This window comes from Geotrypetes seraphini, chromosome 2, assembly GCF_902459505.1.
Source record: "Geotrypetes seraphini chromosome 2, aGeoSer1.1, whole genome shotgun sequence".
Classification (NCBI taxonomy): Eukaryota; Metazoa; Chordata; class Amphibia; order Gymnophiona; family Dermophiidae; genus Geotrypetes; species Geotrypetes seraphini.
The window spans coordinates 196,557,488-196,584,682 of NC_047085.1; the positions used below are offsets into that span (position 1 = coordinate 196,557,488).

General features: G+C 42.9%; 1 protein-coding gene across 2 annotated transcripts in view; it reads left to right on the top strand.

Moving 5' to 3' along the window:
• Positions 1 to 6,101: 6,101 nt before the first annotated feature.
• Positions 6,102 to 27,195, top strand: part of RANBP9 (RAN binding protein 9) — a 153,569-nt gene continuing 132,475 nt past the window's right edge. The window contains exon 1 of one of the 2 annotated variants that reach the window (XM_033934627.1): positions 6,102 to 6,845. In XM_033934627.1, coding sequence (XP_033790518.1) covers positions 6,500 to 6,845 — 346 coding nt within the window. In that variant the 5' untranslated portion in view covers positions 6,102 to 6,499. The remainder of the gene's footprint in view (positions 6,846 to 27,195) is intronic. The other variant, XM_033934628.1, reaches the window with a different exon arrangement.

Genomic DNA, 27,195 nt, shown 5'->3' on the forward strand with positions numbered 1-27,195 from the left:
ACAGCCCAGAAGATCTTTTGAGTAATGTACTACCCTCAATTGCTCTTTTGCCATTCATTCTAACAAAAAGTTCATCTGTTCTGCTTCAGACTAGGAACACATGGCAGACTAGCCTCAGATTCCTTCCTCTTTCATTGTCGGGAAGGTCTTCTGCATGTATATTCTCCAATACTCCTCACAGGGAAAACTTTTCTGGAACTCGAATAAGATCAATAAACCATTATTGGGTTCAGGCAGATATGGTTTCCTCTTCTACTAGAACTTTACTCCAGAGATCCATGCAGACTTTTCCAACACTCATAATTCTGGATTGGGGATCATTATTTGAAATGCTCAAAGAGCATGTTATGTGAGGAATACCCAAAAATATTAACTCTCGTTCCCTCACTTAAGGGAATAAAATCTGTCGGAAAACTGGGTCAATGATATATATTAAAACTAACAGAGATTTGGAATGGAATCCCTTTTGCAATAAGAGGATTGGGTTCTTTTCAATTATTTTGCAAGACTTTGAAAATGCTATTGTTTACCAAATATCTAGAGGGCCTTCCTAGATGATTTATTAGATATTAAGAATTAAGACATTATTAATTTGGCTATTCCTGCTCATTTTTACTATATCTTCTTAACTAGAAACTTTCTTGTTATTTCATAATTTTGTCAACCGAGTCGAGCTCCTAACTGGTAATGACCCGGTCTATAAATACAAGTTTTAGTTTAATTTATTATTACATACTGATCTCTAGTCCTTAGCCCTCATGGCTTGGATGTTGAGAGGGTAGTAATGGATTAATTGAACTTGCCTGATAAGATATCTCAGGTCCTACTGGCCTCAAGAGGAGATTCACTACAAGGTCCTTTGAATTTTTAAATGGCAGAAATGTGCCATCTTGTGTGAGGGCAAGGCCCTATAGATGCTTTTTCATGTTCTATATAAACTGCTTGAATACCTTCTACACTTGTCAGTCAGGTCTCAAGACTAACTCTGTTAGGGTTTACCTTACTGTAACTGACACTTACCATCACCAAATAGAAGGTAAACCTATGTTTGCTCAACCTTCAGTTTACTTTATGTGGGACTTACTTCAATTGATGCCTCTCCTCAAGCCTTCTGCAGTGTCATGGGATCTCATTGTCATTTCAAACCCGCTGCTAAAAACTATTTTTGAGCCACTAAATATGAGGGCTGTTCAAAAAGTATCAGACCTTAATTTTTCTTGAGTTAACAAATAAAGCTAGGGAACTGTAGTTTGGTGCACATATGTAGGTGACCCTAATGCGCATGCTTGGATATTTTCCCGCCTATAGAAGCTGTCAGTCACCGGCAGACCACTGATGAGTGAGGAAGTGTAAGTGAGCACTGTCCGATTTTCATTTTTGACAAAATGACAGAAAAAGTTGAACAACGTTACTGCATTAAATTTTGTGTAAAGCTTGGCTATTCCCAAGTGGAAACAATCTACAAGATTCAACAGGCCTTCGGGGACAAAGCAATGGGCACCACACAGATAAAGGAGTGGTACAACCGCTTCAGAGATGGCCGCACATCAGTGGAGAGTGAAGCACGTTCTGGTTGGCCCTCAACATCCAGAAATGAAATCATCATTGACCAAGTGAGGACCCTGGTGATGCAGGATCATTGAATCACGATAGAGAACTTGCAGACGAGGCGAGCATCAGCGTTGGATCCGTTCATTCCATTTTGACTGAGGATTTGGGCTTCAGGAGAATCTCAGCTAAGTTTGTGCCAAAGCAGCTAAGGATCGAGCAGAAGCAACTCCGTTTGGAGATCGCATAGGACATGCTGGAGACTGTGAACAGTGATCCCAACTTCCTCAGCACAGTGATCACTGGCGATGAGTCCTGGGTTTATGGGTACGACCCAGAAACCAAGTTGATGTCATCACACTGGAAGCATTCAACATCCCCGAGGCCAAACAAAGCAAGGCAGGTCCATAGCAATGTCAAAGTCATGCTGACCGTCTTTTTGACTCCAATGGCATGGTTCATCACGAGTACGCACCACACTGCACAACCATCATCAAGAGGTAGTACCAAGAGGTTCTGCGTTGCCTTCGTAACGCTGTGAGATGCAAACAGCCGGAACTGTGGGCAGCGGGCAATTGGCAGCTCTATCACAATAACATACCTGCTTATTCTTCATATTTGATAGGGAGTTTCCTGGCCAAACACAACACACCTGTGATTCCTCAGGCTCCCTACTCTCTCAACATGGCTCCATGTGACTTCTGGCTTTTCCCCAAGCTGAAAATGCCCCTGAAAGGGACCAGTCAAGAGAAGACATAATGCAGAATGCGACGGACCAGTTGCGAGCCATCTCAAAAGAGGCGTTCCAGCACTGCTTCCAGAACTGTTGGAAGAAGTGTGTGGCAGCCCAAGGGGACTACTTTGAAGATTAGTATAAGATTGTTGTATCTGAATACAAGCATTTTTTATGAATAAAGGTCTGATACTTTTTGAACAGCCCTCGTATGTTATATAAAATACCTAACCTGGAAGGTCCTATTTTTGGAGGTGGTCACTTCAGCCAGTAGGGTGAGTGAGCTCCAGGCCCTAGTATCTGATTCTCCTTAAAACAAAGTTTTACACAATAGAGTGATCCTGCATTCACTTTCTAAGGGACTGTCAAAATTATTTCTTTAACTAGTTAGTTATTCTATTAACATTTTTTTCCCAAGACCTATGCCTACAGAGGTGAAAATGAATTGCACACTAGACTGCACGAGAGCCTTGGCCTTCTGTCTAGAGCAGTCTAAAGCCCTTAGGAAGTTCACCCAGCTTTCTGTTTCTTTTGACCCAACAGGATGGGGCTGTATTGAAAAATGAAACTAATTGGCTAGCAAACTGCATTTAATGCCCAGGCTGGGCTATCTTTGGAGGATCATTGTCAGAGCTATGGCTGCGTTAGTAGTCCACTTGAGCTCTGCCTCCATAGAGCTACAATGTGGCCTTTGATTCACACGTTTTAATCCCATTACCGTTTAGAACAAGACTCCCATCACAACAGTTGGTTTATCCAGACAGTCCTTCAGAATAGCTTTAGGGTCTAGAATCCAACTCTACCCCTTAGGCTCATATATTTATCTTTTCCAGTCTGCCTTCCAAAAAATGTGTTACAAGCATCATATATCTTTGTTTTTGCAAAAAAGCAGGTTAAAATATGTGTGGCGAGAAACATGGTTCTTGAATTTGTCTGGCAGGATCTATTGTTTTGCTTTAAATATGGATGACCTGGGCCTAAAAGTAATGGTGTGCAAGGCTCTGCTGTCATTTACTGTGTTACTGAAGCTACTACCTTCTAGGAAGCTGCTGCTATGGGCAGCTGGCCAGTCTTGCCTAATAGTTGGGGCAGCTCTTGCCCCAACCCTATTTTGGATGCTCGGGGGGGGGGGGGGGGGGACGCCAGCTCATCCCTCACCTCAGACAGCAGATTACCTTGATTCATCCCTGCGTAACAGTATGTCTTCCTAGACTTTCTTATTTCCTGGACCCAAGATACTTGGCCGGCCTAATTAGAAGCTTCCACAAGCATGTCTATCTCCTTTGAGTTCACTGGAAAACTACTCAGAATTTTACATGGATCAATGGCCTCCATCGCTATGCTGCAGGTATCTAGCCTTAGATTCCAACCTTGAGAGAATAACTCCCCTCGTTTCTTTGGAAGGGTGAGGCACCCAGGTCTTAGCAAGTTCCTCTAGTTTACAGAGGTAATATAATTAACCATGGATGTACCTTGAATTTACTGTAGAACTTACTGAATGATGAACTGCTGGTGTTCCCTCACTATTACTGGTGATCCCTCACTATTACTGGTGATGAAGGAAGAGATCATTGATCCAGAAATGTATTTTGCTTTTAGGGGAGGGGGAGGCAGGCAAGAACAGTAAATGAATTCAATGGTTTGCAGGGAATTGTGACATGAAAAGCATTGGGCTACATACCCTGCTAGAGGAGGTTTTTATGGTCTAGTTTATAAAAATACCCCTTAAGTGGCTAAACATATGTATATAGGTTTCAGATCACACGTACCTATAGGTAAAGAGACAGGGCAAGAGCAGAAGTAGGATGGATGTGGTTGGGCCATTTTGGTTTTCATTTACGGCTTGTCTCCCATGGAACTAGTTTTGGGGAGAACACTGGCACTGAGAATTTAATATGTGAGGAAAAGAGCTTAAAGAATTGAGAGTTAAAAAGCATTCAAATGAAATGTGATATACTCGTATTCCTAGTGAATGAAACTTGTCATCTCTAGGCAGAATTTTGGTGATGTGCTCCCATCATCCCACAACTGATTTTCTCCTGCTGAATCCCTATATGTACTCATCTTCAACAACAGAGGCTATGGGAAGATTAGGATAATCATCTTTCTAGTAGATAGGGTGGGCTTCAAGACTGATGTTCCTATCAGATGTGAGTTATTCTGCTTTTTTTTAGTCAGATGGCATGCTTCCACTATTCAACAAGGGCAGGGAGGAGAAGAAATCTCATTGCAGAAATATCACAATTGTAAATTTGAACAATTCCAGAACTGTTAATGCAGGCTGCACACAGGTAAGTGGCATGTTTGTTTCCAATATAATTTGTTTAGATGTGTTCATTATTCATATTGTTATGTTAGCAGAACAGACACCTTGTTTTGGGGAGAATCCCCACGTTCCCTCTCTAGCACTGAGCTGATTTGATATGAACTGATGAGGTGTTGCACAGCCCAGAGAGATGGGAGGCAGAGCATAAGAAAATGTAAGGCTCTCTATACCTACCTTGTAGTTGAGGGCAAAACCCAATTGCTCAAGACTGATGTTCCTATTGCACTAGAATGCCTTTTGTAAAATATATCTGAAAAAAGGAGAGCAAGTTTCCCTAATTGTCAGCCAATGGGGGAGTATCTAGATTGGGATGGAGTTCACAATCCTCTTCAAGACAATAAACCATCCGTTTCCTTTGCTACCATTCTTAGAGTAGAGACTACCACGTTCCATAGTGAAATGTACAAAAGTCTTCAATGCCTGCAAGTGTGGAAGAGGAGGTCTCATAAGGTCCAGGAACGTTTGAAACAAAGTTCATAGTGGTAAGAGGTAAAATAACCCCGTTAAGGAAAATAAAGTGTGATAAGGAGTTACAGGATAGGGGTGAGAGTACTAACAGGAGCTATAGGTGTTACTCAACACTTAAGAGCCATTGCATTAATATTGTCTCCATTGTCATTCTTGTGGTAAGACAATCTGAATATAACAGGGTCAGGAGAGAAGAGGGCTTCCAGGCATTGCACAACATGGGCAATTAATAGGGGAGATGTGTTATTGGATCCAGAGAGAAATAGGATATGTGCTCCTTGGCCAAGAATAGTAATGAGAGTAAAAAAATTGAGGAGTCTATGAATGAGGGCTTACCATCAAGGCCTGCCTAAATCATTTGAAAGAGTAGTAGCTTGGTAAGGGTAGCAAAAAGCAGCTGCAGTCAAACCAGAACATTAGATCCCCACAGCCACACGAACTTGCCTTTTAAAGGGATGGCCATGATTGTAGAGTTCAACTTTCAGGCCTCTAATCTGCAGCTGCAGGGTGGGTGGGGGTGGTCATACTGAAGGTTTGCTTAAGGGCACTCACTGCCTTTGCGCCAGCTTTGCACACCATGTCATGACTATGCACGACACCCAAAGCAGCAGCAGGCCGAACTGATGTCGAAAAAAGCAGGGATTTTACAAGCAACAAGTAGGGCCCCTTTGGATTGTGAGCTGCGTGAAATCTGGGCACTTAGGCTGAGGTTCTGCAGAGAGAAAAAAAATGTTTTCTTTTTTTTTTTTTTTTTGGGGGGGGGAGAAGGGGAGGAGAGGAACATATTGTTTTCCCTAACCCCTTTGTTGAAACAAAATAGCGTCAGACCCCTGTTAGCGCTCACACAAAACTCAAATCTGAAGGATTACTGCCGCCTTGTTCCTGTGGGAAATACAGCTTCGAAAGCAACAACACGCACACCTGCTTCGTAGCCGAAATAAACCTTCCTGACCCCAACCGCCACCCCCCTCCCCCCTCTCCAACTCCTCCTCCTCCTCCTCCCGCTTAGGCTCCAGCTTTCGATTAATCTGGTCTGCTCCTTCAAGGGGAGGTGGGGCAAGAAGGGAAGAAAGGGAGAGGGAAAAGTAAAGTAGGAGGAGAGCAGCGACCGATGGAGGAGGAGAGGAGCCGGGGAGAGGCCGAGTTTGGGGAGAGTTGTTGTGGGAGAGGGAGGAAGCAGGAAGGCGCAGATTAACAGCGAGGGAGGTGGGGGTGGGGGGGAGAGAGAGCAGGGAGCTGTCGGAAGGAGAGAAAGGGGCTCTGGGGGGCAGTGCGAATCGGGTCCTGGGCCTCTCGATTGCCGCTCGTCCTCTCTCGCTCTCTGGGCCGCGGATCCCCGGCCGGGCCTCTGCGAAGTAGCCGCCGCCGCCGCTGCTACCTTTTTTTTGTTTTCCCCCCTGCTTCCCCTACGCCGAAGGCCGGCGATGTCCGGGCAGCCGGTGACGGGGGGCTCTCCGGGGCTCATCCTACACCCGCCGCCGCCGCCGCCGCCTCCCCCCGTTGCCGCAACAACAGCGGTGAGTGGCGGGGCGCCCCCGCCGCCGCCCTTCCCGGCCTCCTCGTCCTCCCCGCCGCCGCCGCAGCCGCAACAACAACAAACTGGGGAGCCGCCGGCGCTGAGCGAGCAGGAGCTGGAGCTGCAGCGGCGCCTCCGGAGCCTCTACCCGGCGGTGGACGAACAGGAAACGCCGCTGCCGCGGTCTTGGAGCCCGAAGGATAAATTCAGCTACATAGTGTTGTCTCAGAGCAACCTGCGGGTGCATTACAAAGGTAATTGAGGGAACATTTCCAACCGAAGGAGGATGGTGGAGGAGAAGGAACACGGCGTACTGGGGTGGGGGCAGTCTCCATCCTTCCCCCCCCATATAGCCAAATGGGGGCGAGGGGTAGTAACGCACCATAGAACAAAGTCTCTCTACCACTGTCCAGGGGAGGGAGCCAGTAACAGAAACACGTACATCTCGGGTTGTAGGTGGTCACACACCAACCTATACAGGGAGGGCAACATGTACACATATTGGGGAGGGGGAGGGAGTATAGGGGGTATGGGAGGGGGAGGCAGTATAGGGGGAGGGGGTATGGGAGGGGGAGGCAGTATAGGAGGGGGTATGGGAGGCAATATAAGGGGGAGGGGGAGGCAATATAAGGGGGAGGGGGAGGCAATATAAGGGGGAGGGGGAGGCAATATAAGGGGGAGGCAATATAAGGGGGAGGGGAGGGGGAGGCAATATAAGGGGGAGGGGGAGGCAGTATAGGAGGGAGGGAGGGGGTAGACAGTATAGGAGGGAGGGAGGGGGTAGACAGATACACACTAAAACATACGTATAACGGAGAGGTAAGACATCTACACCTACACACTGAAACATACACATGTGTAGTCTGGAGGTGGGGGCAGCGACATTCAACCCCAGGGGACAGATATAGTAACACTGACCCATACATACACAGCTTAGGAAGGAGTAGTTGCACACTGTATGAAACACAGATACTGTTAGAACATAGGAACAGACTTACTGGGTCAGACCAGTGGTCCATCTAGCTCGGTAGCCTATCCAGGTCACTAGTACTTGGCAAAAGACCAAAATTGGGAGGAGGGTAGAAAATAACAAATGTTACACACACAAATACAATGTAGATGGGTAACAGCCTCACCCACTTACTCATCCCTCTTCCCTATTTTGTGTGTAACACAAAATCTCAAATAAGCACACAACCCAAGGAATGGGCAAAAAAAACCTGAGGTGGTTGTCTCATACATATTTTATTTATTTATTTATTTCTATCCCATTCTCCCCAACAAGCTCAGAACATACATAATATACAGAACATAAGAATTGCCACTGTTGGGTCAGACCAGTAGTCAGTCCATTGTGCCCAGCAGTCTGCGGGCCATAGGTCAAAGACCAGTGCCCTATTTTAATCTAGCCTTACCTGCGTATGTTCTGGTTCCGCAGGAACTTTTCTACCCTTTTCTTGAATCCCTGGAGGGTGCTTTCCCCTATAACAGCTTCTGGAAGAGCGTTCCAGATTTCTACCACTCTCTGGGTGAAGAAGAACTTCCTTACGTTTGTCTGGAATCTATCCCCTTTTAACTTTAGAGAGTGCCCTCTCGTTCTCTCCACAGTTAATAATACTCGGAGTTACACACATACACACACTTCCCCCATTCTCTGAGAGGGAGAGAAGTGATACATGCATGCACACATACCCTGGGGGAGACGTGTGTACACATCCTGGGGGGATTAGGAGAAGTGAATCATGTATGTATACCTTGTGGGGAAGAAGTAGAAATGATGTATGCTTTGTCACACACACATCCAAAGCTAGAGGGAGTAAAGCATTTCAGATGCACACAAACGCACATGTCCAGGGGAGGGAGTAAGACTTGCACACACTCGCACATACACTCCTACAGGGGGGGAGTAAAACACACGTGTGCACACGCACACATTCCCAACCTAAGGGGTATACATGCATGCACTTATAGGGTGTTTGCCTTTCTATTTTACATGTAAACAACATTTTATTGGTGATGTAGGTGTGTTCCTTTTTCACAACTCTTCTTAGGGGCAGCCTCTTTGAGATGCACATGAAATGGGAGGGATTCCTCTGGCATATGTAGTTGGAGGATTGGTTCTTTGACATGCATACATGCTCTTGCGCAAGTTTTAGTTTATTGAAGCACTTGATACATTGCCTTTATAGTCTTAACAAATGCATTTTATACCATGTAATCCTTAAAAGAGAAGAGCAGATGATTGGAGAACTATAAACTCCATAATCCAAAATATCAAAGAGATCAAAGAAAAAATAACATCAATAACTAAAGGAAAAGAGAATAGTCTAAAAAAAGAAAAATATGAAAGAGAAGATAAAATGAGTGCCAGGTCCTGTATCTAATGCTGTCAACTTCAACCATCCTCAAAGGCCTGATGGAATAAATAAATCTTCAGTACAGCCCTAAAACACTGTTTGTTCCTTCGCTCGCATGGTAAGGAAGTGAGTTCCATTCTAGCCGGACCAAAGGCTGTATGTCTAGTGATATCCAATCGGTGCTAAATGAAGATGGAAGAGATACCTGATGAATTTGTTGGGAACTGAGTGATTGAGATATGAAGAGTAAGGAATGAGGAAGTGTGAAAGGTTTTATGAATCGAACCATAATCTTAAAACCTTATGTGAAATCTTGTTGGAAGCCAGTGGAGTGTTTTGAGGATTGACCTAATATGATTGAATTACTTGAGCCAGTCAGTATCCTTGTAGCATTATTTTGCAAAACTTTAAATTTTGGATATTGGATTAAGGTAATTTTGAAATAAATCGCAATAGTCAAAACCATTTAGAAGTGGAGCAAAAACAAATGTTTTCAAATCATCACTGGAGAAATACTGCGTTATGGATCTTATTTGTTGACATGCAGAGTGTGATGATGGTTACAATCTGTGGTTCAAAGGTTAACAGTGAATTTGATCTTGCATTTTAATACCATCACGAAGAGAACCATGGTGTCTATCAACATTGGAATGAAGGTACGAAAGGAGGAGTAGCTGTGAAATCCACATAGCCTTAAACTTAGAAGGGTTCAGTTTCACCCCGTGCTGTTGTCAGCTACTTGTCTACTGTACATAAGGGAGGGCTGGGAGTTCTGATATGCCTGGGGGAGAAGGTTGCCCCATGACCTTAAAAATGGCCAACAGCCCACTGTGTGGGGTGTCTCAGAAACAGACATGCACCTCTAGGTAGTGGAGTTGCTTCATGACACACATGCAAAAATAACTCCAAAAAGAGTGCTGCACAAGATACTAAATAGAAACCACAAATAGCAGCAAAAAAGGTAAAATAGACTTTAGACAGCGTGGGCTACCTTGAAAGTCTATTTTACCTTTTTTGCTGCTATTTGTGGTTTCATGACACACGTGCGCACACACACTGGAGAGGATTTATTTTGGCTTCCCTGATAACATGCACAAATGTCAGAAGTGGGATTTTTTTCTTTTTAAATGCATGGGGGCTTATACATAGAGAGCAGGGTTGCTGTTTCAACACACATTCACCCAGGGATAGGGAGCCACCTCTCCATTTGCACACATATTCATTGGTAGGGGATCTGCCTCTGAAACAGTTGTTTCTTTTGATAAACGCTCATGTTGGGGGTGGGGGTGGATGTAAATCATGAGGGAGGTTTGATTCTTGGATACACACATCACTACATGCCAAGATGGGTTTTACCTCTGCATACTGGCACACATGAAGAGATGTTTTATCTTTTTTTTCAAGTATGCACGCACACTTTCACAAACTGGGTGGCATTTGCTTCTGGTTTTAACTCGCTCTTCTGTTTTTGCATACATATTAGGATTGAATTAACTCTTCTGATACCATAGTTTTTAGGGGATAGGGTTGTGTCATTGATATAGAAACATAGAAGATGACTGCAGAAAAGGGCTACAGCCCATCAAGTCTGCCCACTCTGCTTACCCACCCCCTGTCTATGCCCTAATGACCCAATTTCCTTATCTTGACCCTTGTAGGGATCCCACATGGGTATCCCATTTATTCTTAAAGTCTGGCACACTGTCTGCCTCGATCACCTGCACTGGAAGCTTGTTCCAATGATCAACCACTCTCTCTGTGAAGAAATACTTTCTGGTGTCGCCATGAAATTTTCCGCCCCTGAGTTTGAGCGGGTGCCCTCTTGTGGCCGAGGGTCCCTTGAGAAAGAAAATATCATCTTCCACTTCGACACATCCCGTGAGGTACTTAAATGTTTCGATCATGTCTCCCCTCTCCCTACGTTCCTCGAGAGTGTAGAGCTGCAATTTGTTCAGTCTCTCTTCGTACGAGAGACCCTTGAGCCCCGAGATCATCCTGGTGGCCGTCCGCTGAACCGATTCAATTCTGCGCACATCTTTACTGTAATGTGGCCTCCAGAATTGCACACTGTACTCCAGATGAGGTCTCACCATGGCCCTGTACAACGGCATTATAACTTCAGGCTTTCGGCTGACGAAACTTCTATTGATACAACCCAATATCTGCCTTGCCTTAGATGAAGCCTTCTCCACTTGATTGGCAGTTTTCATGTCTGCACTGATGATTACTCCTAAATCTCGTTCTGCTGAAGTCCTAGTTAAAGTTTCTCCGTTCAAGAAGTACGTCCTGCATGGATTTCCGATATACATAAAACATACATACTGCTGGGATGACACCACCCCTCACAGTTCAGTCTTTCTCACACTTTGCTTAGGAGGAGAGTTTCCTTTTGACATACCCATATGCATTCTTTGGGGGAGGGATCACTTCTCTGATGTGCAAGCATACCAGCTCACCTCAATTCAGGTGGTTTCACTTTTTTGACATATGCACACCTGACCACCTTCCCAGACATACACATTCATCACCTAAAGAGTGGGTTGCCTTCTTGACATGTTTATATATATATATATATATATATATATATATATATATATATATATACATACACACACGAGGGTAAATCAAAAAGTAAAGGCAAAATGCATTTAACAGCTTTAATAGAAGTAACTGTGAGCAACTGAACATATTACTTTTCCACATAGTCCCCATGCAAAACGATGCATATGTTGTATCATTCAACTACCTTCTGCATTCCTGCAGATAAGTTTTTTTGGATGCTTCCGAAGTCAGATGAGCACCGCTTTCTTTACTTCATCATTCTTTTATCTTTTGCTCTCTGGGTCACAGTAATGTACCCATGTCTCGTCGCTAGACAATTTTTTCCAGAATACTTGGATCTTTATACTGTCTCAGGAACTGGGTGACAACCTCCACTCATTTGCTTGTGCAGCTCAGTAAGCTGTTTGGGAGCCCATCATGATCGGACTTTCTGTATCCCAAGTCATCATGCATTATGGCAAATGAAGATCCATAGTTGGTATCCAAATTTGCAGCCAATTGAGACACCATTATCTGTCGGTCTTCTCTAATCAAGGCATATACTCTGTCAATGTGCTATTGTGTGTGTGATGTTGCTGGTCGACCAGAACGACCTTCGTTGGTTACACATGTTCTTCTTGCTTTTAACCCACTCATAAAACTATACTGTCTATACTGAGTTAATATCCGATGGTGAATTTCCATAGGTTTAACTCCCTCTGCCCAAAGAGAGTGCACTACTGCATGTTCTTTGATGGTGCAATCTTGCAATGAGGCATCCATGTCTGCCCTCATGCCTGCCACATAACTAAAGGCTGAGCGCTGCACTGTGCATTGACGAACTATCCAACAGGCAATGTATGAAAACATATGTTGCATTTTGCTAGCTCTGCTCCATTTATTGCATAATTTAACAATTGCCTTTAACTTTTTATTTTCCCTTGTAATTTGCATATATGTATATATTATTGACTAAAGTTAAGTGAGCACTTTTTTTACCCCACAACCTGATGTCTACATTTGTATAATTTAACAAATACCACTATGAGTTTTGTATGAACATTAAGTAGTTTATAACATCATCCTTAATTCCTTTTTCTCCTCAAAACACAATGGCTACTGCCATAGCTGGATCAAATAGGATGCTGCCAATAATTATAGATTAATGACATGAATTTAAGCTTTAGCATCTGTAGGAGAAAGCTTATTAGGCACAAGATAAGAACATAACATAAGAATTGCATACTAAGACAGACTGAAGGTCCATCAAGGCCAATATCTTGTTTTCAACAGTGGCCAAGTAGTAAAACAGATTTATGCTGCTTATCCTAGGAATAAGCAGTGGATTTCCCCAAGCCACGAGGGAGTGCAGAGGAGGGCGACTAAACTGATAAAAGGTATGGAAAATTTTTCATACGCTGACAGGTTAAAAATGCTGGGGCTGTTCTCCCTGGAGAAGAGGAGACTTAGAGGGGACATGATAGAAACCTTCAAAATCCTAATGGGCATAGAGAAAGTGAATAAGGACAGATTCTTCAAACTGGGGAGCCACAAGCACTAGGGGTCACTGGGCGAGATGGACCTCTGGTCTGACCCAGTGGAGGCAACTTCTTATGTTCTTATATCTCAATAATGGCCTATGGACTTCTCTTGTAGGAAATTATCCAGACATTTTTAAACCCTGCTAAGCTAACCGATTTCACCACATTCTCTGTCAATGAATTTGAGTTTAATTACATGTTCTGTGAAGAAATATTTTTTCTGGTTTGTTTTAAATCTACTACCTAGTAGCTTCATCACATGCCCCCTAGTCTTAGTATTTTTGGAAAGAGTAAACAAGTGAGTCACATCCATCCTTCCCACTCCACTCAGTATTTTATAGACCTCTTATCACTCCTGAGCGTCTCTTCTCCAAGCTGAAGAGCCCTAGCCACTTTAGCCTTTCCTCATAGGGAAGTTGTCCCATCGCTTTTGTAATTTCCGTCACCCTTCTCTGTACCTTTTTTAATTCTGATATATATATATATATATATATATATATATGTTTTAGATACAGTGACCAGAATTGCACACAGTATTCGAGCTATGGCCATATCATAGAACGATACGGGGCATTATAACATTTTCATCTTTGTTTTCCATTTCTTTCTTGACCTGGCAATAAATATTTGAGGAAAAAGAAATAGCATGTTAGTATATTAATATAATGTTTATTTAGGTAGTGTCAGGGTTTATTTTCTGGAGGAACTGTGCCGGTGCACAAAAGCTAAATGGTAGCAACAGTTCCCGATCATAGGAGCTACAGAGATATTTTTTTTAGTTCTGATATGGTCACATCTTTTATGTGTGTTCTGCACCTCTCTGTGTTCTGACCATAGGCGCGGGACATGCAGTCATACAACAAACGCACAAACAGCTATTGGCAACTTCAGACCCGGTGGAAAATGTTCTCTTGTAATAGGTAGGCATTCCCGACTAGATGCTCTGCATTTTTCTTTACCGCCCCAGCATTTTGAAATTTGCTTCCTCAATACAAACAAAATGAACCCCAACTTAAGAAGTTTAAATCAGCTATTAAAATATGGCTATTCACCCAGGCATTTCCTGAATGATGAGACAGCAGACTGGTCTTTGTGTTTTGGCTCTTTATGAAATATTCCTTGACCTACATAGATTCTTGCATGATCACTCCTGTCCTATTGACTATATTGTAGTTCTTTCTCTTATTTTTAGATTGTACACTGCCTTTGTCTTTTAAACAGACAAAGCAGTATAGTAAGTCGCAAATAAAGCTAATCAGCTCCTTGTAATATATTTGCAGAGTTCTCGGTGGCTGCTACTGGGAATGGTAGAAGCTCCCCAAGAACTCTTTTAAGCATCAGAGGCCGAGCGGCTGGCTACAACCAGTCTTATTTTTATGCCAAGCTTTTGAGAATCTCTCGTAGTCCCTCTTTTCCTGTTGCTGCCATCACTGGTCTACTTGTCCACTACCCTGGCTCTACAGTTACATTTCTGTTTTTGCCTATAAATTAATCCCTAGGTTAGTATTTCTACTTTTCTGTAAGTTAAGTGTGTGTGTGTGGAGGGGGGGAGGGTGCTGTGGTGGCTTTATGATACTTTATTACTTAATCCAGATGGATAATATAAAACAGCCTAAGTGAAACTTGCATGGACATATTGCTTTGTAAATTCAATGTTTAAGTTTTAAAGTAGAAGAGGTTGTAATTTTGAACAAGTCACTTAACTCCCTGTCACCAAACTTAGTTTTTGAGCACTCTAGGAATGGGGAAATGCCTAGTGTACCTGAATGTAACTCACCTTGAACTGCTACTGGAAAATGTGTGAGCTAAATCCAAATACAAATGAATTGAGGAAACTGGTTACTCAAGTACGGTAAATCTTTTTCTGTGTGTTCAGGTCAATGGGAATAGATCCTGTGACCTTCAGGCTGGAAACCTGCAGTGAATCATGGAGTTGCACAGCTAATTAAAAATAAACCAGCAAAATTTCTCCCCAATGTATATGATATATATAAAAAGAAGAGTAGAAAAAAGTTTTCAGAATGCACTTTAAATACCACATACTTAAATGGCAAAACTACCCAAAGAGGAGAAGGGAAATATCACAGAAAACACTATCTAGTCTTAGTTTTTCTCTATTGGTCAGAAAACTAGCTACTGTAGTTCTGATTAACAGAAATGAATAGGACAGTTAGAACTAGAGCTTCTTATAAGCAATAGGGTGAAACTACCTGAATGGATGATTTGGCAATCATTTACAAAAGAGTCCACCAAGCAGTCCTTGACCTGACCTCTCCTCCACCGTCCCATTGGTAACCATAAGTGTTTCAAAAAAAAAAACTAGTCAAAAGCACTGAAAAGTCTAGACTTATCTTGAATATTATTCAATAGTACTAAAAGACCCTTTTATCAGTCCAGTCTAACAAAGAGTCAAGTTCACAAGGAGATTGCCTCGAGGACTACATAAGATTGACAACTTTTTGAAATAGAAAATTCCAATCATCTACTGCTACCTATGCATTTTCTCTTCCCCACCCCAACAGCTAACTGCCGTGATGGCAGTGCAGGCTTCAGTCCCTGCATATTACCTCAAAGGATATAAGAGGGTTTAACTCTGCAGCCCCCATTCCTTCTCAACTTTCAAATGCAATTATGCTTCCTATACTCATGACATTTCCACACTTAGATCAGATTCCTCAAACAGTACTTTAACAGTACAGTAGGTACACATACATACACTGGATGTGCAAAACCATTCCCCCTCTCCCAATACCCAAAATGGATGGTCCAGGTGTAGTTTAGCTATGTGACTAGCTAACTCTGATTAACAGAAATTAATAGAACAGTTAGAGCTACAGCTTCATGTAAGCAATAGGGTAAAACTACCTGTTTGGTTGAACTTGGGTAATTTGGTTATCTTACATTTAAGGCCACTGAGTAGTCCTTGACCTGCCACCCCCCCATCCCATTAATAACCAATATAAAACTCCTCCAACAAAGAATTATACTGTAGCTGTACATACATTTCGGCAGTCTTCCTAGACTCATTGGTCTGGTTCCAGCTGTCTTCTAGGGACAGGGTTATTTATAGAAAAAGATTCAGGCCTTCTCCTGGAACCTGTCACCTAATCAGCCTGCAACTGTCCTCTTCTACTACTACTACTACTACTCGAAAGAGCTTACAATCTATAGACCCAGCCAGATTATCCTACCCTCATCACACGTCAGTCCCTAGTACTCGTTCTTCCCTACTTCTCACATACTGTTCTGCTGTTGCTATTGCACATCCCTTATCTATCCATCATGTCTTCTACCATTCTACTCTCTGTGCTGTCCAGCATTCCCTCCTTTCTCTCTCTCCCATATCCATTGTCTTCCTATCCCCTCAGTACCCATTATCTTCCTTCTGTCACCTATCTCCCAGCAGCCTCCTTTTGTGTCCTACCCCCTTCCTGCTATTCCCTCCCTAATGATTCTCCATCAGCTGCCTATATCCTTATTGCCTTCCCCGCAGCTTCTCTCTTCCTGAATTCCCTGCCTGTTGCTGCTGCCACAACAGCAACCCGTGTTTGGAATCTGCAGTAATCCGAGTAAAACTGAGGGAAAACATGGGCCAGCCTTGATTCCATATATATTGAAGGCACCTTCAGATAGTTTCTATAGGGGTGCAATATGGGATTACCTTGAGCGTTCTTTTATTAGCACTGCTGCAGGGTTCCAGACATGGGGTGTTGGTGTTGGCAGCATGTGGGAAGGAGAGATAAAGAGATTGCTGGGTTGGGTGGAGGTTACTGTGGATCAGGGTAAGTGCTGGGTTTTCTGTTCTGCTGACTGCTCGTCTCCCATTTAGAGAACTATTCAGACCAGTCTGTTTGGCAATCCTAGGATCTACATGAACATTTGTGTTTGGGGCTTTATTTTTCCATTTTTAATTGTACGTGTAGAAATCTTCTAATGATGGTGCAACATTAGCATCTCTAGATATTCTGTCATTGTTGATCACAGCTACATTTATTTGTTTGATTTAACTCGCACCTTCAGTAGTAGCTCACCGTGAGTTGCAATGAAGTACATTTACTCTCTGGTGCAGTTCCTGCTAATATGATGTGGAATTGCTTAAATGTTTATTTTGTACCATCATGAAACTTTCAAGTAAGCACTACCTGTTCCAGATTTAAAATATGATTACCATCCGTATACCTGTTTCTGATTCTATGTACATGTTCAGATATCTTGTTACTGTAGGCTTCAAAATGTTTAGGGTCTGATATTCAGAGCAAATTATGTGTTTGCTGGCAGTTGACACACAGTCATAAGAAAGAAATATATTTTCAGCATTTAAATGGGTTCATAGTCATTTGCGCGCGAGACTTCAGCGCGCCGACAATTCGGCGCAAGACACCAGTGTGCCACCTAAAAAGTGACTCTTAAAGAACTCCGTGGGGTGTGAGTGGGGAAACCCCCCCCCAGTTTACTTCATACTCTGCGCTGCTGGGGGGGGGGGGTTGGAACCCTCCATTATAGAGTAAACTTAACTTTTTCCCAGTTTTTTTTTAAGGAAAAAGTTAATGTGGGGGTTGCATCCCCCATACCCCCCCCAACGGCAGCGTGAACAGTCTGAAGTAAAGTGTGGGGGTTCCCCCCACACCCCCCGTCGGAGCTCTTTAAAAGTCACATTTTAGTTGGCACGCTGAAGTTTCTTGTGCTTTTGTCCCGTCACCTTTAAATGGACCAGTTTTATCCGTGTAACTTGTAGAATATAATTTGCTAATGTATAGATTGATGTGGTCACAAGTAAGACATGCCTTCAGCAGTGCTAGTTAAAAGGATAGCACCACAGAAATAACATTAAGTGCCAGTGCTGGCCTTTAACTTTAGATGCTAACTGGGCTAGCTAAATATTGGGTCCTAAGTTTCTATTTAGTGAAATTTCATTCGGGATAATATCTCCAAATGGGCTAATTAATCTCCTGCATACCATGACAGGAATGAACTTTACCACCATATCGGGGTCTGTTGGATATTCTTATGTTTGTTTTCCCTTCTAATTTTTGTCTTAATGCTTGAATTGTTCCAAATGGAATCACTTCCTGGAGTACATAAGTTGTAATACACACATGCTAAGATGTGCTTGGAAATTATTTTTAATCAGGACTGTGGTACTTGATTCAATAGGAACAATTTCTATATCTTTTTGACGTGGAGGGGCATAATCGAAAAGGACGTCTAAGTCCGTTTACGTCTATCTCGCAAGTCGTCCAAAGTTTAAAGAGAGCCTAAGACATTTTCGAAAGATACGTCCAACTTTTTTTTACTTTTGAAAATCGCCTAATTATACGTCCTGCCGATCTGATCGTCCAAGCCGCTAAATCGTCCATCTTTATACCACATTTCCGTCCAACTTTCTGTCTAAGTCCAAAATGCCTAGAACAAGCCCTGTTGGACGTGGGAGGGGTCTGCAAAGTGATGGACTGCACACTCAGACATGCCACCTAAATAGTGGGGTACCTTACAGGGGGTTCATAGATAACTCGGCGAAAGACAAAGGCGCGCGCCGACAACTGAGCGCAAGACGGAGGTGTGCGCCGAAGAAAATTACAGTTTTTAGGGGCTCCAATGGGGGGGTTTTGTTGGGGAGCCCCCCCAGTTTACTTAATAGATATCGCGCCGGCGTTGTGGGGGGTTTGGGGGGTTGTAACTCTCCACATTTTACTGTAAACTTAGCTTTTTCCCTAAAAACAGGGAAAAAGTGAAGTTTTCGGTAAAATGTGGGGGGGTACAACGCCCCCACAACGCGGCGTGATCTCTATTAAGTAAAGTGGGGGGGTTCCCCCCCACGCCCCCCCCATCGGAGCCGTAAAAACAGTAATTTTCAGTGGTGCGCACCTCCGCGCTGCGTTCAATTATCTGCGCGCGCCTTTGTCCCGGCGCGCTTTTGACCTGACACCCTTACAGGGCACTGCTGTGAACTTCACAAAAAGGATGCCATGGCTTCTCCTCACTACAGCTGCCTTATAGGTGACGGTGAGCCCCCCAAACTACCTCCAGAATCCCCCTAGATCCACTTATCTACCACCCCAATAGTCCTTATGGCTGCAGGAGCCACTTATATGCCAGTGCAAACGGGTTTTTGGGGGTGTATAGGGGAGTGCACATGTTTCAGTATCAATGCAGTGATTACAGGGGCTTATGGGCATGAGTCCTCCTCTCTATGGGTCCCTAACCCACCCCCAAGACGACTTAAGCTGCCTCTGGGCTGGATGAGTAGGCTTTCCTATGCCAGGCGGCCAGGTGATGATGGTCTGGAGGCTGAAATTTAAAGTTGTGAATAAAATTTTTATGGGGGTGGAGGGGGGTTGATGATCACTGGGGTAGTGTGTGGGGATCTGTGTTATGTGTTTGCAGTGCTTATCTGGTGAGTTTAGGTGGGTTTTTGTGACTTAGACCATGTTTTACATGGTCTAAGTCACAACGTCCAAGTTCCGTCTAGGCTCTGTTAAACTTTCGGTTATACATGCTGTACGACTAAGTCTAAGCTGGCCCACGTCCCGCCCAACTCCCGCCCTCGACACGCCTCCCAAAACGCCCTGTTTAGTTTTGGATGTTGAGTGGCACTATGAAGACCTAGGTTGTTTAGAAATACGTCCAAAACCTGGTTTTATTATCGGCGCTTGGACGTTTTTGAGAAATGTTTGTCCAAGTGCCGACTTAGGCCGGTTTTTGTACGTTTTTCTCTTTCGATTATGAGCCCCATATTGTCTTAGTTTCTAGTTGCATTTGTTGGAACTTCAGGGTTGTATTTTTTTATGTTTTCTTGGCACTGACTCATCTGGTAGCAGTGCTAGTACTTTTCTCCTTTCTTGCATCAAGGTTTGTTTTGTTTTTTACACATATGGTACAAGAATGCCCCATGTGATCACAATTGCTTCATTGTCTACAATTCTGTCAGGTCATTGATAAGCAGTGTGTGTTTGACATAGCAATTTTATAATGTTTACACTGTTTTCAGTGGATGAAGGCATGCTATCTTATTGTGCCTTTCTATATACAGGTGGTTGTTTTTTTTTTTTTTGCATATGTTAAATCACATTATGAGATGTAACAGCTTCCAGTTCAGCGCTGCAAAATCAATATTTTTCAGTTTTACCATTTTTTCAACACCAGCTCTGAACTGTCTTGTCCATTGTATGTTATCCTTTGCTGCCTTTATCTGTCTCTCACCTTTAGATTGAAATTCATCTTTCTTTAACCATCTATGTATCATCATGAATTATTACTACTACCACAAACCAAGACGTGCAAAACAATTCTTTTTGTATGTAATATGACACAGCACCTGGTCCCTGAGTGCACCAGTCCAATGCATTATACGACACGAGAACGTTTTTGACTTCTAATATTTTCTTGAAAGAGGTGAAATCTGTTGCTGTTCTTGGACAAATGTAGGCCCTTTTTAACAATGCCGCGCGGTAGGAATTCTATGCGCGTAAGAGCAGCATTGGAGCATTTAGCACGCTGGGTCTTTCAGCACTATCATTGCTATAATAATAATAATAATAACAGCTTATATACCGCAATACTGTGAAGTTCTATGCGGTTCTAATCAAACGCCAATTGGATAAGATCCTGAATGAGGAGAATCTATGGGATCCCCATCAACATGGATTTACCAAGGGGAGATCATGCCAATCCAACCTGATCAGCTTCTTTGACTGGGTGACGGGGAAGCTGGATGTTGGGGAGTCCCTGGACATCGTTTACCTGGACTTTAGCAAAGCATTCTATAGCGTACCACATCGCAGATTGCTGAGCAAGATGAGTTCTATAGGATTGGGTGACACATTGACAAAATGGGTTGGGAACTGGCATGGAGGAAGGCTTCAAAGGGTAGTGGTGAACGGCACCCCCTCCGAAATGATAGAGGTGATCAGTGGAGTGCCCCAGGGCTTGGTGTTGGGCCCGCCGATCCTATTCAACATCTTTATAAGAGACTTGGCAGAAGGGCTTCGAGGTAAAATAACATTATTCGCCGATGACGCCAAACTAAGTAATGTAGTGGGCAAATGCACAACGGATGAAGATTCAATACATGACAACATGATGCACGACCTACTCCTACTGGAGCGCTGGTCTAGGACCTGGCAACTCAGCTTCAATGCCAAAAAATGCAAAGTTATGCACCCGGGCAGCCAAAATTAATGCAAGACTTATACCCTTAATGGCGAGATCCTAACAAGAACGGTAGCAGAACGAGACTTAGGGGTGATCGTCAGTGAGGACATGAAGGCTGCCAATCAAGTGGAGCAAACTTCATCCAAGGCAAGACAAATCATAGGTTGCATACGCAGGAGTTTCGTAAGCTGGAAGTCATTATACCATTGTATAGATCCATGGTGAGGCCCCACCTGGAGTACTGTGTGCAGTTCTGAAGGCCGCATTATCGCAAGGATGTGCTGAGACTGGAGTCGGTTCAGAGAATGGCCACCCGGATGGTCTCAGGACTCAAGGATCTCCCGTATGAAGAGCGGCTAGACAAATTGCAGCTATACTCGCTCGAGGAGCGTAGAGAGAGGGGAGACATGATCGAGACGTTCAAGTATCTCATGGGCCGCATCGAGGCGGAGGAAGATATCATCTTTTTCAAGGGTCCCACGGCAACAAGAGGGCATCCGTGGAAAATCAGGGGCGGGAAACTGCGAGGTGACACCAGGAAATTCTTTTTCACTGAAAGGGTGGTTGATCGCTGGAATAGTCTTCCACTGCAGGTGATTTAGGCCAGCAGCGTGCCTGATTTTAAGTCCAAATGACACATGAGATCTATTTATAGGGCAAAGGTAGGGGAGGGTCATTAGGGTGGGCAGACTGGATGGGCCGTGGCCCTTATCTGCCGTCTATTTCTGTGTTTACAAAGATTAAGCAAAGGTACAAATTGATTGACTTTAAGAGGGGAGGAAGAAAGAGGGTTAATAGGACAGGAAATCCATTTTTGAGGAGAGAGTGATCAATAGAAAGGTGCTGAAAGACATACAGAGCACTGTATATTTAATATGTAATAGAAAGTCCCTTTTCAGAAGAGCTTACCATCTAATTTGGACAGACAGGACATATAAGGGGTTGGGGAGTTTCTTGCACAGAGAATTGTAAGATAGACATGGGTATCTTATGGGGAGTGGAAGTTAGGCGTTGAAAGCAGCCTCGACAAAGTGGGCTTTTAGCTTGGATTTGAATACTGCTAGAGATGAAGTCTGGCTTAGTGACTCAGGCAGTCTGTTGCAGACATATGGTACAGCAAGATAGAAGGGATGGCCGTTTGGAGTTGGCAGTGGAGGAGAAGGGTGCGAATAGGAGGGGCTTACCTGATTAATGGAGTTAAAGGTAGGGGGGAGCATAGGGGGAGATAAAGTGAATGCACTTGTAGGTCACTAAGAGGAGTTTGAATTGTATTCAGAAATGGATTAACTCTGCATTTACTGCTATATTTATGCATTAGCCAGTAGAGATGAGCATTTGTTTGCAATGACATGGGAAATGTCAGTGACATTCAGAAAGAGTACCACCTTTGCATATGTGTGCACTCTTGAAAGAAATCGCACTAATGACTTTGCTCCCATGACAAAAAAAGGCCAAACAAATCAAATGAACATTCCTGGAAATGACGCAAAATGAAATTTCAAACTGCCCATCTCTTTTAGCCAGTTGCTCTTACTTGGGGTTTTGTTTTTTTTTTTTTGCTGATTTTAAGTTTTTCTATTATTTTGCAACTGCTGCTGCTTTGCCCCACTTACTGGTGGACGGCCATACTTTCTATTCATTGGAACACTTGTCCAAGTTTAAGGAAGGCAGCTGAGTCTGGCTATTTGATTTTGTACTTCAGCACTTTCTGAACACAAGTCTGTTGATTCTACCAGGAAGGCCTTTATATGTGATCTTTCTATTATGTAGGAAAGAGTTTGCAAGTTAAAGGCAGCAGGGAATGTCTGAGGGTTGATCTGGGCCGAAATGTTGCAGTAGATCTCAGAAATGTGGTATCTTTCATTTAGCCATCCATAATTCTGCGGCTACGATTTGAGTGCATGTTCTTTTGTGGACCTAATTATTCATATCAACAACAAGATTTTTAAGACTCCTGAGGTAGTCCATCTTGGCCGAAACATGTACTGAATTCTACAAGAGCGTGACTTGAACACAGCTTATTAATTGTGTGTTGGGAGCCTCAACCCTGAAGAAATGAATTGAAACATGGCATATCGTTGGAGGCTTATAAGAAGTTTTTTCTGCTAAATATTAAGTTTATTATCCCTTCTGGTGTTTATGCATTAAAAAATATATATATATAAAGAGGATCCAGTGAAGAAAGTGGCTCGTGCAATTTTTATATCAGATGCACATAAAAGAAAGGAAAGCCTGCTGAGGATTCTACACATACAAAAAATTTTCCTACATAAATTGATTCTTATAAAAGGTTATACAAATTGATATAAAACAAACTATTGACTGGGTTATAGCTGTTAAATTTAAATGATTTCCCAGTTGAATTAACAGCTTTCAGTTTTAATTTGTAGATTAAATGGTGGCATGGAGAAGTTTCTTGTTCTTGCATCCAGTTTTTTAAAAGTTTTGATACCAGTTCAGTGCAGTTTGAGAACACAGGGTTTCCAGTCAGATAGCTTGTACTGTATCTTATTTTGTGATGCTAAACCACTTTTCAGTATCAGTTTGTCTTTTGCAGTAATCTTTGCTGCTGTTTCTTCTCAGTAACTTGTGCTGGGTTGTCAGGGCTGGTCCAACAATTAGGCAGTTGCCTGGGGCAACAAACAGCTGAAGTCCAAAGCAATAATCTCGAGAGCCAAGCAAACTCAACAATCAGGCTGTTCATTTACACAGGGGAACATGGTAATTTTCCAAAAGTTCTTTATTCATATACTCATATACCATATATCTGTCCTTTGAAGGGTCATTCATTAGAGAAGGTATACATTCATAAATCAGCGGTGGAAGAAAAGCCTCAAACAGTGACAGTGACTTATATCAAATAAACCAAGCTGTCCTGATTACTATCATTGGCATAAAAAATCTCCACTTGCTAGTCATAATAGTCATCTCAAAAAGAAAGTGAGACACACCATGCGCACAAATTTAGTACTTACCTGGTAATGCCAGTCCTCCGGGTTTACTCTTTACCTCGCACTCCAATGATATGGCAAATTACCAGAAACAACTCAATTCCATAAAGCCACAAAACAATTCTCAAAAAAAGCTTCCCCGATGATGGCTTGGTTCTTGTTTTTATGAGGCTTCCAATGGTGGTACTGTCGTTTCTGGTTATGTCATCCATCAATCTGGGTTTTATTGTTGTAAGTTGGATTTTGGAGGGTGGGGTTGGGTTCGTGCTTCTTAGGGCTCATAAGAGTCCAGGGCCCTGAGTTGGTGGGGTTTTTCTTTTTGTTGATGGGATTCATGATTATATTATACCCTCCTGGTTTCATTTCTGATTCTACTGATAACATCATATCTGGTGACTCATTTAATTCCAAAACTTTATCAAAAGGATTTTTTCAAAAAAGTATGCCATTCAGTCTTCTGATTTAGACCATATGGCCACGCATTGTTAAGTTGAAATATATATTGCTGCTTTTTCCAATGCAATTTACATTTCGCGTTACCTCAACTTTGGGTAAGGGGAATGGAATTGATAACTGCGCATTTAAGATCCATAAATGAATGGCTCATTTTAGCACAATGAAGCCCCAAATGATCAGAATGTTATACCGATACTCAAAACATCCAGGTTTTCAGTGAGCGTGTGGTGTGTCCTATATAATTCAGTTGACAAGGATAACTCAGATTGTAAATCACATATGTGGAAGTACATGAAGTTAAACTCTTCAGTGTTATCTTCCTCTGCAAAATTTGAATAGTGTGCCCCGCTATCATAACACATGCAGCAGAATGTCCACACTTAAAATGGCCCACTTTCTCATACTTCCATTGAGTCCATACATCCAGTCTGCATAAATGTTCTTTCAAATTTTGATTTCTGCTATAAGTCAATATATATTCAATTTATTTTAAAAAATCATGTATTTGTAACATTTTCCAATACTTAATTTTTTTCCAGGATCAGAGGACACTGGGGAATATCTTAATACACAAAGAATCGTATTCAGATCATTCTTTTTGCTTCTGTATTGTTGCACAATGCTTTCTTTGCTTTATTGATTACATCTTTTGCATAATCCCGTTCCACTAATTTCTGACTCAAAGAGAATGCTTGTTCAATAAACTCATCAGAATGACATATCCGTCGGTATCTCAAAAATTGAGACACCAGAAGACTATTCTTCAATTGTGTGGGATGCATACTTGAATAATAAAGAAAAGTGTTTCTGTCAGTAGGTTTATGATATACAAAGGTCACAAACTGCAATTCTTCTCTTGAAATCTTGACATCTAAAAAAATGTTTTTTTGTTTCATGATATGTTAAATCAAGCATAATCCTGGGGTGGCAGCTATTCAAAAAAATCTACAAATGAATGTAAATTTATTATTGTGCATGTCCAAAGAAAAAATGTCATCTATAAATCTACTGTCCAGCTCAGAACTCCCGCCTCCCGCAACAATCCTAGCTGACCACTTTGCCAACAAAATCCAAACCTTAAAATCATCTCTTAACTACTCCCAACACCGAGACAATATTCAACCTTCCAGCAATAGACACAACAGGTTCAAGGGCCGACATGACCTGGAGCTCCTTCGAAAGCCCAGACTGGAGCCTTTTTCTCAAACTCTTCTCCAAATACGCCAACTCCAACTGCCTGTTAGACAACTGCCCACCTGCCATCATTAAATCCGCCCCCCCCCCCCCAATTCAAAGCCGAACTCTTCAATTGGGTCACACTATGCCTGTCCACTGGTCTCTTCCCGACTGAATTCGGACACATTCTCGTATCCCCCGCCTCAAAAACAACAAAGAACCCATCTCCTCCGCTGCCAACTATAGACCCATCGCTAACATACCACTCTTCCAGAAACTCTTAGAAGGCCTCATTAACCATGACCTCACGAACTACCTAGAAAAGTTCAACATCCTTCATGATTCTCAATCCGGCTTCCGCTCAAACCACAGCACAGAAACGTTCATAGCTGCTCTAACCAATTACCTCCTCCACCTATTCTCACTGAGCAAAAGCACCCTCATACTCCAATTCGACCTAAGCAGTGCTTTCGACCGGGTCGACCACGACATCATGCTCCGCTGCCTCGACTCCATCGGCATCTCCGGCCAAGTACTCAACTGGTTCTCAAGCTTCCTAACCAACCGCACATATAAGGTCCACAGCAACGGAACCTTCTCCCATCAATGGCGTAACTCCTGCGGAGTCCCACAAGGCTCCCCATTATCCCCCTCCCTTTTCAACATTTACTTGGCCCCTCTAGCACGGACACTAGCCGACCTAAATCTTAAATCATTCATATACGCCGACGACATCACCATTATCATCCCCCTAACTTCATTCACTCAACAGACGGAACAACTCACCTCCTCCATCCTCACAAAGCTAGAACAATGGACCTCACAATTTAAACTGAAATTAAACACAGAAAAAACCAAAATCTTCCTGGCAAGCCCTACCCATAAAATAACAAACACTTCCCTGAAACTGAACGGCCTAGAATACCCCATCAACCCCACCATAAAAATACTTGGAGTCATCCTAGATAGAAGCTTGACCTTCGAAGCCCACACCAGCGCCCAAGTCAAAAAATGCTTCTGTTCCCTCTGGAAACTTCGCACCATCAAACACCACTTCGACCACCTCTCTTTCCGTTTACTGGTCCAATCACTAATCCTAAGCATACTGGACTACTGTAATATCATATACCTGGGAGCCTATAAAAGCACCATCAAACGTCTTAGAATAGTACAAAATGCCGCTGTCTGCCTCATTTTTGGCCTCAAAAAATATGACCACGTCAGCCCCTATTACACCACACTCCACTGGCTGCCGGTGGAGGCAAGAATCTTCTTTAAATTCGCCTGCCTCTGCTTCAAAACCCTAGCAGGCTCTTCTCTAACCTACATATCTGAGTACCTCGAAATTGCAGGCTCCTCTCGTACTCGAAGCACCTACTTGTTTTCTTTTCCCTCCCTGAAGGGCTGCCTCTATAAAAAATTCCTCGTCCG